General features: G+C 52.6%; 1 protein-coding gene across 1 annotated transcript in view; it reads right to left on the bottom strand.

The window, feature by feature from the left end:
• The window catches only part of CDH23 (cadherin related 23), a 184,452-nt gene that overhangs the window by 159,406 nt on the left and 8,556 nt on the right, over positions 1–16,490 (bottom strand). The window contains exons 2-3 of the mRNA XM_063406303.1: positions 14,740–14,814; positions 11,379–11,456 (exon numbers count right to left, since the gene is read on the bottom strand). Of these exons, the coding sequence (XP_063262373.1) occupies positions 11,379–11,456; positions 14,740–14,809 (148 nt within the window). The 5' untranslated portion in view covers positions 14,810–14,814. The remainder of the gene's footprint in view (positions 1–11,378; positions 11,457–14,739; positions 14,815–16,490) is intronic.

Genomic DNA, 16,490 nt, shown 5'->3' with positions numbered 1-16,490 from the left:
TATATAAATATTTATTATTATCTGTGGTTATATATTCTCCTCTCCCTGCTGAGGCTGATGACAGACACAGGAGGAGCTGCTGAAGAACAAGTCCAGACATTTAAGGGTGCAGTGAGTCTTGGAGCAGGCAGAAGGAAAACACCTTGCGGGACCTGCTGTGGGCTGGGTGGCAATTTCAGGCCAACAGCTAAAGAAAAAAAAAACCAAATAAACCTGCCCAAACCAGGATTAGCTGGGCAGCTGGATAACAAAACTGGAGGCAAAGCCCACCATGCACATGGATGAGAGGCAGGAGCACAAGCAGTTCCCACCTGAACCTCATGGGATGCCCCAAAAAGGTGCCCCGGGGTGAGCTGGTTTCCAAGAGAGGCTCTTCCCTGCACATCACTTTCCTGTGGGAGCTTCCCAGGACATGCCTGAAGGCCAAACCCTTTTCCCAAGGCCCCAGACACCCCGAAGAGGAGGGTGTCTGTTAGGAAAGGTCCCTTGGACAAGGCAGGAGCTCTTCTGTCCTCCTACAAGGCGTCAGGACGGGCGCACGTGCCGCTCGCGGCTTTGCTGGCAGAACAGATCAATCCCGACAAGGAAGACTCCTGAGGTTTATAGTCAGGGCAACTCGAATAGAACCAGTGAATCAATTATTCAGTCAATTTTAGCCATCCCTAACAACGAGCTGTCTGACAGCAGACCACGAATTTCTCTAGTGTATTCTTATTTAAAGCAATAATCCCTGTGGATCACTCTTAGGCTCTGGCTTGTTTAGAAAGCACGGACTATAAAGATGTTTCAGAGGGATACAATGTTCACTGAGCCCTTCCTTCCCTTGTCTGAGCCGTCAGATCAAGTTTACAAGCCAAACAGGGGTGACTCCAAATCAGAAATTTGCTTTCTCTGAGCACTCTTGGCAACACCCATGGAATGCTCCTGCCTGTGACCTGTGCGGGAAGACGACCTGCACAGTGCCAAAGATATCTGCTTACAAAACTGCACTCCCCACAAAGGTCTGCAGCCCTTGGTCAGCTTCTCACAGAATCAGGGACGACAGACGGAGTCCCCAGAGGGAGTCACAAGACTGTGGATGGTGACAAACTCACTGCTTCACCGCTTGGTGCTTTCCAAGCTGGCTTGTGTGGGTAAAAGGTATGGAAGGGAACGGGGATAAAACACACAACAAAGGCTTTTGAAATTAAAGAGTTTCAGGAACAAACACTCCACTACAGCTTCCCCTTCAGGACAACAGGCATCCTCTTCTTTCCCAAAGACTTCCCTTGCACATCCTTCCAAGCTCTTTTTCCCTCTCCTCACTGGAGCAGCCAACACCTGCTGCACAGTGCCTCTCCCCATCCAGGCCCTTCCCTGCCTTCCCAAAGCATTCCCGTGCTCCAAGGAAGGCAGCAGAGGACCACACACATATTCCCAGGTCCCTGCAGACAGAAGCCACCCAGGTGACAAACACATGTTGGGCCAGAAGAAAGGGGGAGCAGAGAGGAGGCAGATTTGCGGGCTCTGATCCCAGGCGCCTGACCCCCTCCTCTCCCTCGTTATGGATGAGGTAAATTAGCTGTGACACTCATTAGCTGCAGCTCCTAATTAGTGAAAATTAATATTGGTTTTGATAGAAGTGTTGGCTGAAGCTCTCCCAGGCAAAGGCATTATTGACCTTGTTATCCTGTTTAATAGCAAGTTACATCACAGAAACTACTACTTTTTGTGGAGTCGACAGGTTGCAGGCACCTCCCACCCTCCACAACTCCCCTTCCCTTCCCTGCCAGTGCCAGGGGACAGATCCAGCCCCTGCCAGAGCACCCTCAGGCCCACGGGCACCTGCAGCCATGCCTGGCAGCACCCCAAGCCTCTCCCTCCCTGTATGCACCCCAAAACCCCACACCCCATCTGACTGATGGCCCCTAAGCCTCCACGTCCCATCCCAACTCCCATTGTCCCAAGAAACTCCAGACTCACCAGAGGAGCTGCTCGCCACCACCTCTACCCACAGCTCAAAAGAGGAAATGAAGGGGAAGAGCTGCAGTGCAATGGCAGTGACCACTGGAAAGAAACAGGATAAGGAAAGAAACAGGAGCAGCATTCCCTGACCTCGGGGATCCTCACCCTTGGAGCTTGGGAATCTCAAGGTGGCAAGGCAACAGATACCAGTAAACAAAAGGAAAATATTTGCTACCAAAGCTGTGCATAAAATCCCCCCCACGGTGCATTATTCACACATTAATAACAATAAAGGTGTCAGGCTGCCAGATAAGAAGTTAATCTCGTTCAGAGCACAATTAAGGATGCCATTATGCAGCCACCTGGGGCCACTTGCACACGGCAGTGGGTTCCATGGAAAGCAGGGATGAGCCCCTGCTGGCCCAGCCCTGCCTTGTCTCCACCCTCCAGCCAGGGCACCCCAAATACTGACACTGCATCTTGTTCAAAAGAGGCTGAGTGCAGAGCCAGGACAGGAAAACTTCTTTTGAAGAGCATTCCTCCACTCCTGGGAGCAGCATCCCAGTGAACACTGCCCCTCTGCCTGCCTGGATAAGACCACTGGGGTACAAGATACACAAAGAGCAAACCCAGACCTCCTGCAGTATTTGCTGGTCCTGGGGTGAACTCCTGCTTTTGGGGGCTGGAGGGGGGAATATTATCACTGGAACACAGGTTCTCCAACAGATTCCAGCTGATTTTACAGCGGGATGCCCACCAGGCACAGCAATTTTGGCTTTTGAGATGAACTAACCACCAAAATAAAATAAAAATTACACCCTCACCTTACAACCTGGAATGCAAAATCAAGCTCCTGATTTAAAACCCACAGAGACCTCCCCTCTCTCCTAGGAGACACCTTCCCCATCTGTATCTGCCAGAAACTGCCCGTGGAGCATCCCAGCACCAGTGAAACACATTCTTCTGCCACTGCTCTGTGGACTTTGAGGATGCTGCCAATTTTTACGGCTCCAGGTGATCACCCCGTTGCAGTGAGATGAAACCAGCTTGGAATTGTTTCCCCCCCAGTACAGAGCCTTAATTTCTGACTCTTAATTTCCTGACTCTTTCCCCCCACCCCACCAAAGCAGGTAGGCAATGACTTCTGGCTGATGAAAGCCCTCACTCCTCACTCTCCACCTGATGGGAGTGCAAACAATTTTTCAAAGGCAAAGAACAACTTGCAAATCCTGGGAGATGTTTTCCCCCACCCTTTACATCCCTGGGAAAGCTGCTGGGAGAGACGTGGAAGCAGGATGGTGCTTTCTGTGTGGTCCCCTCACTTCTTGCCTCAGCAGCCCAGCACACCTCAGTGCTCCTTCTCGGGGAGGTGCTGCTTTATCCGGCAGGATGTGTTTAATTTGACGCTGCTGTCACATGGGGAAAGGTGCATTTCCAGAGTCAGGGTTTTCCGCAGTGCTGTTACTTATTTTACAGTCTTCTGCCACATCTTGTTCCTTCCCCTCTATTTCCCAAAATCATTAGTAACAACCATTAATCTCTGCCTGGGAGGATGCTCCTCGCTTCTCTCCATACCCCGAACTGTTCGTCTCCCTTGGACTTTCTGTATTTCAAAACCTTTTCCCCCCCCCTCTTCTTTTTAAATTAACTGCTTGAAACCAAAACAGCAGAGCAAGTAAAGCCACTGCATCACTGTTTATGAAAGGATATTACGTTCCATGACACCAGCTCTCACCTCAAAGCTAATAATCAATTAGAAAGGGAAAATAAAAAGGTTTCTCCGGATTCAGGTACCAAATCACCCTCCTAATTGCCCACAGGCAGCGAGACAACCTCCGTGATACAATACCAGAGCCTCGACAGAGCAGGCACCTGACAAAGCCATGCAGATGAATGGAATAAAATTGAGTTACTAACCATTAAATGTCAAGTGTTTGAAATCTTTCCCCCTCGTGTACCCAGCAATATTAATAAATCTTTAGGAGAGGGAGCACACGGAGCTTTTCCACTGCTCTGACCAGCGCGGCAAGCGGAGCAGATGTTTTCACTGAGTTGTCCAACTTTCCCCCCTCTCCCCAAGTGGCTACAGTTAATTCAAAAGCCATCAATGTACCCAAGCAGTTTGACAGGAGGAACCAATTTATTAACTCCCCCTGCCAATCAAGCACATTGAGCCATTCAAAGGCAGGAGGGTGCGTCAGCACACGCCTGCGATAAATCCCTTTAAAAGCCGGAGACGGGGAGGGGATGGAGTCGTGTGGCAACACCGAGGCCACCCACACTCCCCAAAACCATGGAAAACGTGACAAAACAAGCTGCCCAAGAGGTGGCCCTGCCACCCAGGCAATCAAGCTGGACCTTTCTTAACTCTTTGTTGTTGTTGTTTTTCCCCCTTGGCATTTTTTTTGGCTTGTTTTACACCAGCAAGCAACAACCACCGACTGGTGGTGGTGGAGGCAAATAGTTTGAATTTCTTTTCTTAAAGGAAAGGACTTCCACGGTGCCCAATTATGGGAAGTTTTAACTGAAAGGGTAATTTTCTCACTAGCCTGAAAATTCTATGAAAAGAGTCACTGAGGGTGTCGTGGTATGGTCTGGGTTGAAAGGGAGATTGAAGCCTGTCTTGTTCCACCCCCTGCCATGGACAGAGACACCTTCCACCATCCCAGGTTGCTCCAAGCCCTGACCAGCCTGGCCGTGGACACTTCCAGGGATCCAGGGGCAGATGCAGATTGCAGAGATCTCAGATGTGCCAACATTAGAAGCAAGGGGTAAGGGAGTTAAGGTTAGGGTTTGGGTTTTTTCCCTTTTTTTTAAGCTCACCCAACCCCAACACATGAAGTTTCTGATGTGGAAAACACACAAGCATGGTCATCACTGTTTGCAACCAGAGCTTTTTTTTTTTTCTGACAGTGAAATCACAGCTCACCTTCCCCACCAAAAATAAAATTATGAGTGTATGCAAATGCAAGAAGTACCCTTGGCTAATAATATTCCCTTAGAACATGAATACCTCCACAAAGATACACACACACACACACATATATATATGTCTCCTAACTTGAATATATACACAGATATCCATATATATTTGCTTTTCCCCCCCTCCTTGTGTTGTTCTTTTTGTTAAGCCTGACTCACATGATGAATATCCTTGCTCTTTATCAGTTTTGCCACCCATGTTAATGCCTGCAATCATCCTGGAAGGCCCAGTTTAGCTGAGCTGGGACAGTGCTGCCATCCAAGCCCAGGCATTCCAGAGTCACAAGGAAAGGGGCACAGCCAGAGAGTAGCCAGCCTGCAGATGAAGCTCCTACAGACAGCCCTGTACAGATAATTGATGCTGATAAAGCCATCCCAGACATAAAGAAACCACCCCAGCCCTCATTACCAAACTCACACATCTTTCTCCCTCTCCCTGGAAAGGGCTTGGCCCCCGCGCCAGGGCTCAAAAGGTGGCAGGATCAAACCTCCGGATGGTTTGAGGAGGTGCTTGCCAGGAGCAAGGTTACCCTGGCATGTTAATGAGTCTACATTGCAAATATACTTTCTTCCTTCTCCCTCTTCCCCTTCTTTAACATAAGCATTAATGTTACTGCCTATTAGCAAAGCAGATATGAAAGTTTAAGTGATTGATGAAGTGATTAATTTAATGATGCAGGGTTAAGGGTTTGGGTGGGAGTGGGGCTTTTTTTTTTTTTAAGCTTAAGTTTCCTGATGTTGGGAATAACTAATTTTCTAGCCTTAAGTTTTCATTGAAGACGCTTTACTTCCTGCAGCTCAACAAGTAATTTCATCAATGGGCCTTCAAATGACAGAAAAAGGGCTTGAGTTAGGAGAGTTGAGATCCCCTTCTTAAGCTCTCCTCAAATATTGCTGTTCATTAGGGTTGCCAGCACACTTAGAAACGAGGCTGCTCCTCTGAAGGGCACTCAAGAACCCTGAAAATTCAGTTTTAGGCAGTAAACAGCAGTGGGGTGATAGACAAACACTGAAGAGGAAGGTGAGGTGGCCACAGCCTCCCTTGGTGAAGGAGAACCTCAGTGATGGCCACACCGAAGCTTGTGAGGCAGGTTCAAAAACATGCCATCCCCATCACAGCCAGGGTCCAGCACATTCCTCTGGAATTACCCTTCCTAAAAGGCCAAACCAAGTCTGCCTGCTGCACACAGGCACCCCACAGGTGTTTGCTTCCTGGGCAGCCCACCCAACAGGTAAAACGAGGAGCTTAGGGTCCTGCAGTGCCAACTCGCCCTGTTTCTGTCAGATAAACACCAAAAGCAGCTCTGTGGGGTTTGTTACCATTATGAACTGCAAGCCCCTGTGTCAGTGCCAACACACCCGGTCCCCATGCTCTGTGACCAGCCACAGACCAAGTGCCACCGTGCACTTGCCCACTTGTCTGCCCTCCCACTGTGGATTATTTGTGTGCAGCAGCCTGGTTTCACCAGCAGTTGAAGCTTATCAGAGACAATCCCACAGCAGAGGGGTGGGCAGCCTCCCTTGTCCTCTCACAGAATGGTTTGGGTGGGAAGGGACCCTTGGAACCCTCTCTTGCCATGGCCAGGGACACTTTCCACTGTCCCAGACTGCTCCAAGCCCTGTCCAGCCTGGCCTTGGGCACCACCACTGTGACTCCTACAAATCCACCTCGCCTTGCAAGCCCACCATCAGCTAGGCCTGACTGCTGGCCCAGCTGAAACCCAGCTCTGCAGAGGAGCAGAAAATCCCTTCACAAACAGATCTAAACGTGTGGCTTTGCTGTCCCTGGCGTGGGGAAAGCTCTCCTGGCTCTGAGCTCCCACCCTCCCCCTAACTGTGCATTCCCTCCTCGCCTCCCTGACTGGGCAGTGGCTTTTCCGTGGGGCATTTCTGGAGCTGTGTCAGCAAACACACACAAATACAGGGATGGTTTTCCCGCCAGCAGCTCACCTGGCTGTGAGGAAGGCAGTGACTCCTGGCTGGAACTGCCTCGTGCTCCCGTGTTCCTCCTTGCTGTCAGGAGGTGTTCATCCCAAACTTTAATCCTGAGCCCCACCCTCCTCATTAACCTCATTAATAGCGTGCCTCTGAGGTACTTTCTGGTCTTGCCTCCGTGATTTTTAACCCCGTGGTGTCCCGAGATTGATTTATAATTTTCTCTTTACAGCTTTGGCACCTCATTTTGAGCAAGAGGCACCCAGGAGCAGGCACATCCCCCCTCCAGCAGCAGCAGGCGAGGGGCCAGAGACACCAAAGGGAAAAGGGTCTGGTCCCAGGTGAGCACAGCTCTCCACCCAAAGCTGGCCCCCAAGCCTCGTGTGTGGATATCCGAGCTCTGAAATGATTTAATCAGCCCAGAAGCTCACAGGGATCACAGAGCCAGCATTATTTCTGTCTTTCTCCTGGCAGTGGTGCATCTGGAGGAGCCCGGGCGGGCGGTGGTGGCGGGCAGATGCCGCCAGCTGCGGGATCAAAGGGGTTTAGGCCGAGCTCAATCCCACACTGATAACCATATCTTCAGCAGCAGCTTGAGTGGCCCAGCACCCCCGGGGACCCTTCCCGGGTGCCAGAGCATCTCCCTGTCCAGGAGCAGAGCACGGCAGCAAAAGGCAGTGCTGGGAGAGATGACTGCCTTGGAAAGGACAGATATGGAGTGTGGAGGATGGAAGCCTTCCCTGCCTGGAGAGGAAAATCCCTCTGGCCTGGTCCACATCTAGGACAGAGAATTAAATCATCCACAAATATCAGAGGGCTGTGCTGCCTCAGATCCACTTGAGGAATTACCTCAGAGCAGCCTGCCTGTGAAATACCATGTTCCTCTTTGGTTTTCTTGTGAAATAATTGTGTCCCACACCAACCCAAACCCTTCAGTGGCCTCCAGCCAGAAAAGTACACCCACACCTCAGTGGCACTCTGCTATCCCTGGCTCCTCTGAGGCTGCAGCTGCCTCAGGGGCACAGTGAGAGCCACAGCTCCACAGGCAGCCCGTTCTCAAGTACGTCTTATAAAGAGCAAGGTTCAGCTCTGCCTATTCAAATTTAGTGGAGAAATATCCCTGCTCACAGCGTTTGCCAGCTCAGCAAAAACTGCACAGAGCAGAAAGAGGGCAGAGCAAGCCATGAAATTTCCTGTCAGCCATCCATCCATCCATCCATCCACCTTGCTCTCTGAGCCCAGCACAGAGAACACAGCCCAGGCCTCCTGGGAGAGCCATGGAGCCAGAGGGGAGGAAAAGGGGGCTCTGAGCAGCAAACACAGCCCGGGTCACTGGATGTGGTGCTGAGCTGGCACTGCCTGGGGCTCTCACTCCTCAGTTGCAGGTTCAGGGGTCTCTCCTAGGCCCTGTGCTGTCCCAGGGTAATATGTGGGAGGAAGTGCTGAGGCAGCCAAATTTGGGGGAACTCAGGGCTGAGGGTCTCACCAGTCACAGCAGGCACCCCAGTGAGCTGGTGGGGTGGAGAGCCCAGAGCCTCAGCTGTAGACATTCCAGGAATAACTACTGGAATCAAACAGCAGGCAGCCTCTGCAGAAGCCCTGTGGGAGCCCAGCCTCCCCACCTGCCAGCCGTGCCAGGAGCTGTCACCAGCATATCCTCACACTCACATCACCCAGGGAATGGCCAACCCACCCCGTGCCATGCACTGCTCACCCTCAGCATCCTCACACTCACATCACCCAGGGAATGGCCAACCCACCCCGTGCCATGCACTGCCCACCCTCAGCATCCTCACACTCACATCGTCCAGGGAATGGCCAACCCACCCCGTGCCATGCACTGCTCACCCTCAGCATCCTCACACTCACATCGTCCAGGGAATGGCCAACCCACCCCGTGCCATGCACTGCCCACCCTCAGCATCCTCACACTCACATCACCCAGGGAATGGCCAACCCACCCCGTGCCATGCACTGCCCACCCTCAGCAGGCTCTGCAGGGGACACCAGCCCCTCATGGAATGCTTTGGGTCAGAAAGGACCTTAAAGACCATCGTGGTACAAACCCCTGCCACGTTCAGGGGCTCCCACCAAGAGCTCACAGCCCCATGGACCTGACCCACCCGGTTTCAAGCAGAGGTGTGGTGGGCAGGAGGGGACGTGCTGTCCCCACCTGGTTGGCCGTGCCCCTGCCATGGCATGGCCAGAGGGCGAGGCCAAGTGCACGTTATCACCTCGAGTGCAGTGGATGAAGTGTTTCCCACTCTTTTAAGACAACATTATTCCAGTGACGCTCAAGTGTTATCGCTAGGATGGAGGGGAAGTGGAATTACACTCGTCTGAATGGCCTCTTTTGTCACGCATTTTGCAGGGCGTTGAGGCATGAAAGCTCTCAGAGAAACCTGGGTGAATCCGAGCTGGGTGGTTATAAGGCTACTTACAGACCTGACATGATGGATCATCTTCATTTCCCCACTCCTGTCCTGCTCACAGCAAATCCATTTGCTGGGCAATTAGACTCCAGTCATTACATTATGCTAAGGAGACGCTCCTTTGGCAGCAGCAGGGACCCCGACCAAGAGGAGCCTGGAGTGCTGCCTGCCCATTCCCACCTGCTGACAAACCCAAGGCTGCAGGAACCTCCCCTGGCAGCAGTGCCACCTCCCCAGCTCACCTCACGCCCTGCCAGGGCCCTCCAGCCGCTCACCTGGCATCCACAGCCCTCCAGAAGGGCTGGGATTAAGCGAAATGGCCCTTGGAATGATTCTGCTTAAGGCAAACAGCAGCAGGACAGGGATGGGCAGTGCCTCTCCTGCACACTCTTCTCCCAAGGGCTGTTATCCAGCCGGTATTCCCATTTTTCCAAGTAAAACACAGGGTGGTGCAGCTGCTGGTAGATGACACGGGCTCTCCTGGGGCTCTGTCTTGTCCATGCCAGCACAGCCCAGCCAATCACCATCCCTCCTCCTCATCCTCCTCTGCAGGCATCTCCCTCCTTCTCCTACAATTCCCTCCCCAACGCCTTCCTGGAGCTCTCATCTCCGACTCCCTCTGCACGTGTGTGTGTGCGTTTCCATTGCTTCTGGGTGAAATAACTGACTGCAGGGTCAGTTCACCTGAAAATTGCTCTCCCCAGACCTAAATGAAACAGATGGGCATTGATGATGTTTTGGGAGAAATTAATCAGCCTGGACCGGCGGCAGCGCCAGCAGCTCCCTCGGCCCAATCTCGCCTAATGAATTCCGAGCTCTCTGTCTTAATAGCTCCTGACAAGACTAATTTACTCTTGTAAGTGATTAGAGGGGGAATGATCTCTTAATTGTTGCTTAAGATCCCTTTCGGCATGGCAGGCAGCAGGCAGGGAGCTGCTGGCTCTGGAGGGAGGGGTGCTGCAGGGAGGGGTGCTCAGACCTCAAAAAAAGACACTTTTTTCTTTTTTATTTTCCCCAGGGAACAGGCACCACACACTCTTCTGCTCCTCACACTCAGGATCTCAGAAAGGTGTTTCCAGATGCTACCTTCCTTTTTTTTTTAAAGTTAATAAACCTTAACTCAGAAAACACCCACCAACGGCAGGAAACACAGAAACAACCGCGCGTGTCTGCACTTCCCAGGCTGACATTTCCCTCCGGTGCATCTGGAAACAAAATCTCAAGGTGCCAATATTCTTAAGAGTCAATTATATATATATACACACACAGTGCAATTCAAAGTTAAAAAAAAAAAGAAAGAAATTCAGCTGCCAAAGTAATTCCAAGAGCAACTTGACTCGCATAATGTCTCACTGGAAAGCGGGCTGTAGGAAATCTCCCTATTTTCTGACAAAATAGAAGTTCAGTCCAATTCTCATAAGGTATTTCAAGCTCAAGTACTTGGAGTGCAAGGTGCTCCGTGAGGAAGATTTCCATTAAGCTGTTCCCATCCAGCTCCCACTGCTGCTCCCTTCCCAGGGCTTCTCCAGGGGGTGAACTCTGTGCAGAGCTCAGCCACCACGCAGGAGCCTCCACCATCCCCCAAACCAAGACTCCACACCCGGCCTGCTTGCTCAGACACCACCCCAAGCCCCAGAGGGGCTGCCAGGGGGCCCCTAGGAGGGACAGAAGGCTCAGCTGGAAGCGCTGGCTGAGCTGAGCCATCACTGGAGATCTCTCCAGGCTCTTCCCACCCCCAGCAGCCCTGATAAGGATGTGGGTGCAGTCAGAGCCCTTCCTTAGGAAGGTGCTGCTCGGGCTGCAGGTGGGAGAAGGGACCTCCACAGCCTCCATCCCAGCCTCCCAATCGATTCCTCCCACATTAAAAGCCAGTCACGAGCCCTGATTGAAGACCACAGGTTTAATGGACTGAGAGCCTGGGAAGGCGCCCAGAACCACCGGGTCGATTTCTGCGTTTGCTAAAAACCGATCCCCAGCTAAATGAAGAAAGAAAAGCTCCATCTGCCAGTCAAAAGAAAAGCATTCCTTTTCCACACTTTCCCGTGGCACGGTGGCAGCCTGTGCCCACGGGCCCATCCCACTCACCCACAGGTGTGTCCTCGTTGATCAGCAGGTAGGTGTCAAAGAAGTAGTTGATGAAGTACGGCAGGCGATTGCCCTGACCTGGGGAGAGGACAAGAACAAGGAGTTATTTCCCTGGCATGGGCCAGCAGGGCTGGGAAAGGCTCGGGAATGCTCATAGGGCACTGGGCTTGTGGACTCTCCCTGTTTCCCTGGTGCTCTGCAAGCTGTGAGGCAGTGGAATGTTTTCCCACCAGCTGAGGGTTGGGACAGCAGCAGCAAGCCCCAAGATGAGAGCTAACAGGAGGGCAGAAGGCCCCATGAGGCCCCCCATAAAAGCTGGCAGGGTAGGCACATCCCTCCACCAGCCTTTCTGGATTTGGTATTTTCCAAAAGGCAGAGGGGCGGGCGAAAGCCGAGACAGCACAGGGCCCACGAGCATCAATTATTGGTTTAGCCCAGCATTAACACCTTCACTCTGCTCCCGTGGCTGAGAGCCTTTTGCCTTGTCAGCCACCCCAGCAAACCCCCGTGCTCCTTCCCTCTGCCATCACCCGGCTGCCTTTCCCTCTAATTGCCTCCTTTCACCTTTAATAACCGGGCTCACTCCTTCCCGCTCCCTTCTCATGGCGCTGGAAGCTGGCGAGCCTGCCCCTGGCCCGCAGCCTCATTAGGGGACAGAGGCAAGTGCAGAGCACGTAGGAGAGTGACAAAGGCAGACTGAGCCAGGGAAGGAGTCAGCCAGGAAAGATCTACTGTTCCAGGGCTGCGGGGAAAGAGGTGGTGGAGAGGCACACGGTGATTTCCCAGGAAGGCTTGGAGGAGCGTGTTCAGCATCCCACCTCAGGAAACAAGGGCAGCTTCAGCGTCCTCTTTGCCTGCCAAGCCCTCAGAGGAAGGAGAAGCTCCTGAGACCTTTCAAACACCTGGCTCCCAGGGGTGCATCCCAGCAAACCCGCTCCTGGGGACGTGGGCACAGGGTGGGGGAGCAGCCCAAGCTCCCCCAGGGCTCCCTCCAGAACAAGGCAGGGATTTTTCAGCGCTGCCCTCTTTCCTGAGGCACCAGGTTGGTTAAACACCCTGAGAAATGGGAAAGCACTGGAGGCAGCACTGTTGCAAAGGCACATTTAAATCCCAGCCTCTGGAGTTAAGCACCTGGAAAGAAAATAAAAAGGAACCTGACAAAATGGGTTATTTGAGAGCTAAGAGCATCTCCAGAGGCTCGGCAGCACACTTGTCACCGGCTGCCACGCTGGGGCCAGCAGGCTCCAGGAGGGGCAAATGAGGCTAAAACACCCCCAGCAGCCCTTGGCACACAGGACTCGCTTCTGCAAAACCTTTCTGTTTCCAAATACATTTCTTAATATCACCAGCACGCTAAAAATAAGTTGCACTTTCCAAATCCAGCTGCAGCAGGTGCTGGGAGGCTCCCAAACCACCCGGCACACAGGATGTGTGGGCTCAGGGAGGAGGGAGAGCAGCACCTGAGAGCTGGGAAATGCTCAGGGGGGCTCTGGAGGGCAGGACACAGCTTTGGGCTGCAAATCCTGGGATAAAGGCTGGAGTTTTCCTTCTGGGAGATGGTCACAACCACCCAGTTGTACCCTGGGATGTACCATCCCTGTAACCCTCAGCACAGGGAGGACAGGGACCTGCTGGGGAGACTCCAGAGGAGGCTGTGAAGATGCTGAGAGAGTTGGGGCTCCTCTGTTCTGGAGCCAGGCTGGGAAAGCTGAGGGTGTTCATCCTGGAGAAGAGGAGGCTCCAGGGAGCCCTCGGGTGATGGAGGTCTCTGCTCATCTCCCGCAGCAGGAGCCAGGCAGGAGCAGGGACACTCCACTGCCATGCCAGAGCTGAACCACCCTCTTCCAAACACTCCAAGCCACTCAGGCTCCACTTGTCCGTTCTATCCGAGCTCACTGCCTCACCAGGAGCTCTGCAAACCCTCTGGGATGGGTTGCTCCATCACCTGCAGTGCCAGGCAGGGCATCCACGTGCTTATCCCCATCCCAGGCACAGCAGCTGTGCCAGCACTTGCTTATCACAGGGATGGCAACCCAAGCCCTGGGCAGGGTTTAGGAGAGGAGGGCTGGAAGGCTGCTGAGCTGCAGAGCCTCCAGATCCCTGTGTGCTGCCTGTCCAAGGCTCTGCAGTTTGTCACTGCAAGGAAAGAGCCAGTCCCCAGCTGGGCAGGCAGAGCCCCCAGTTAATGCTGGGCAGAGCCCACCATTCCCCTTCCCACGGGGCAGGCTGGCAGGTAGAAAGGACTCTCTGGACTGTCTTTTTCCCTCGTTTGTCCCCTTTCCAGAGGAGCGCCAGGGCAGTCACCCAGTGAGGCTCTCCTTGATCCAACACGACACCAGAGGGAGATTGACTGCGCCTGTCACTCACAGCTAATGTCATCCACTGACTGCTTAATCAGGCTGCCAATCTGGGCAAGCCATCTCCAGGCTTCAGGAGGGGAAGAAAAGCGGGGAAAAAAGCCTTTATTCCAAAGGGCACAGTGCTATCAAATGGACACACACTGGCTATTGTTTATCAGCAAGAGCCACACAGGCACCCTCTCCCCACACCAGCACCCAGGGGGGTTAGGCCAGTCATGTAACAATCCCAATTTTCACGGGGCTTTGCCGCACATTTACAGCCCCTATGCACCCTGTGATGTGCCAAAACCTGTCCCGAAAGGCACATTTTCTACACCAAGAAGCCACTGTCCCAGAAGCCTCCATGCCAGGAAAGACCCAGTGGAAAGAGCTTACTCTTCTGGCCCACAGCCCTGCCTTTCCCCCCATCTGGAATTAGTAAAGAGGCTTTGCAGCTTGGGCAGGAGTTATTTCCCCCCCAGCATCTATTAAAGCACAATTCAAGTCATCATTTTGCTGCTGAAAGCAGAGGGAGAGCCTTGCCTGCAATATTCTGCTGCTGCACAGCTAACAAGCTTCGGGTTTACATCCCTGCCTGTGATCCCCACACCCCTCCAGCTTTCCTTAGGTTTTATTTATGTAAATTGACCTCATGCCAGGTCCAGCACCAGGTTTGCCTTGGTAAATCCACATCTGGAAGATGCCAAGAGCTTTTTATCGAGGTACACCGGGTACATCTCCCACTGCTGGGTTCACCAGCGCATCCATCCCTCTCCAAGGCTGTTCCCAGCCCCACCTACTCTCTCCCAGGAAGGGCCACGTGTGCAGGCAGTGAGGAAAAGTGGGAGCATGATGTGCAGGTCCCCACGATTTCGTGGGATGGAGATATGAGGGATCTGATGGAGACAGGAGATTTGCTCACCCCCACATCACCGCTTTGCACAGTCACCAGGAGACCACAAACAGCAGTTACCCCCTTTGCACCTTGCAAACAGGCAGGGAGAGAGCAGGGACAGACTTACCTGGAGAGACCAGCTCCAGGAGCAGGAGGAGAGGCAGGAAGCTGCTGGCAGCAGCCACGTGAAGCTTCATGGTTCCTGCCAAAGAAGAGAGGCAGTGTCAAGCCCAGCAGCTGACAGATGTGACCTTGTCTCCCTAAATCAGGCTGGGGGTGCAGCCCTGCCCCAGGCTGTGCCTTGGCTCCCCAATTCCACAGGGGAACCCTCAGGACATCAATGATCTGTTTCAAACATCCTCTTGGCAGTGGGAGCCAGGATTCACCTGGTGGAGATGCTCCACTTTTTCCTTTCTGCTTCCCAAAGCCCCTCTCCTGTGAGAGGAGCAGCCTCAGCTGGGATGAGCTGCTGTGACCCAGGAGTGTCCTGAGTTCCCTGCCAGATTTGAGATGATTTGTGCAAGAACCTTGACCCAGAGTCACTGGAGAGGCACCAAGATTTGGGAGCAGAGCCCCTGGAGCCTCTCACACCACCCAGGTGGCTGCAGGAGCACAGGGAGCAGGGAGGCTGCCAAGCTTGCCCTCATCCCTCTCTGCCTCCTGGATTTTCAACACAGCACAAGGCTCCTCATGCTAAGGAAAGAAAATAAAACAGCACCAGGGAGCTGCCAGCACAGCCACGTCCTCACCTGGTGTTCAGAGCATCAAACCCAAAGCTTTTTCCAAACCAACCCCACAAAATCCCAGCCAAGTGCCCCTTTGCAGGGAGACTTGCACACGTGGAGTTTAAGTCATTCCACCCTGGAGGTAAATATGAACCACGTGTATGACACAGAGCACAAAGGCACAAGGAAACCCCCCAGAGGTTCCCTCAGGCAGGGCCTGAGGCTGACAGGACCCCTCAGGGACCTGTCTCTGGAACTCAGATTTTCTTTAGATTTGGGGGGATTTCAGTAGATTTTTTGAGGTTTTTTTAGGGTATTATTGAAATGTTTTTGCTGATTTTTTGTCCTGTTTTCCACAGATTTTTTCCAGATTTCTGGGATGATTTTTGTGGGACTTCTGTTGTTTGTTGTGAGATTTCTGTGTGTTTTGGGTAATTTTTTATGATTTTTGGGGGGTTTGTGGTGGGATTTTTACTAGATTTTCTGTGATTTTTTGTGAGACTTTTTAAGGATTTTCTTTGGATTTTGGGGGATTTTTGTGAGATTTTTTTAGGGTTTTGGTGGGAATTTTTGGGGTGATTTGGGGTGATTTGGGGTGATTTTTCTGTGTTTCCCTGGGTGCTCTGCAAGCTGATATTCCTGAGGGTTGGGACAGCAGCAGCCCCAGGGGCAGGAGAGGAGGTGACAGCCAGCTGAACTTCACAGCATCCTGCTCTACCCACAGCAGGAAAGAGTTCTCCCAACCCAGCTAAGGGTGAGGGGCTCTGCCCTCCCTCTTAGGGATTCACAGGAATCCTCCTGGATGCTCCTGAGGGAGCTCCAAAGCAATAGCTACACCTATTTTATTTTTACTGATGGATGTGTCAGAGATGACAGCTCGTAACAACTCTGCCGCCGCAGAAAGGGCCTGAAATTCTAATTTCTCCTGCTATTTCGCTACGGAGAGTCTCTGGGATGAGGAGGTCTGTGCCTAGACAGGAAAAATGGTGCTGTGGTGTATTTTGTGCATCTTCAGGTACTTCAGATCAAGCCTGAGAAGATATTTGGGTGTAATCATGCCCATCATCACAGAAAACACAGTCAGGGCAGGAGAATTCAAACCTCCACCCCACAGTGAGCTTCTGACCTGTGCTCAGTGTCAGCAGAGCATCCA

Source organism: Prinia subflava, chromosome 9 (genome assembly GCF_021018805.1).
Source record: "Prinia subflava isolate CZ2003 ecotype Zambia chromosome 9, Cam_Psub_1.2, whole genome shotgun sequence".
Taxonomy (NCBI): domain Eukaryota; kingdom Metazoa; phylum Chordata; class Aves; order Passeriformes; family Cisticolidae; genus Prinia; species Prinia subflava.
This window is presented reverse-complemented; position numbering and strand designations above follow the sequence as displayed.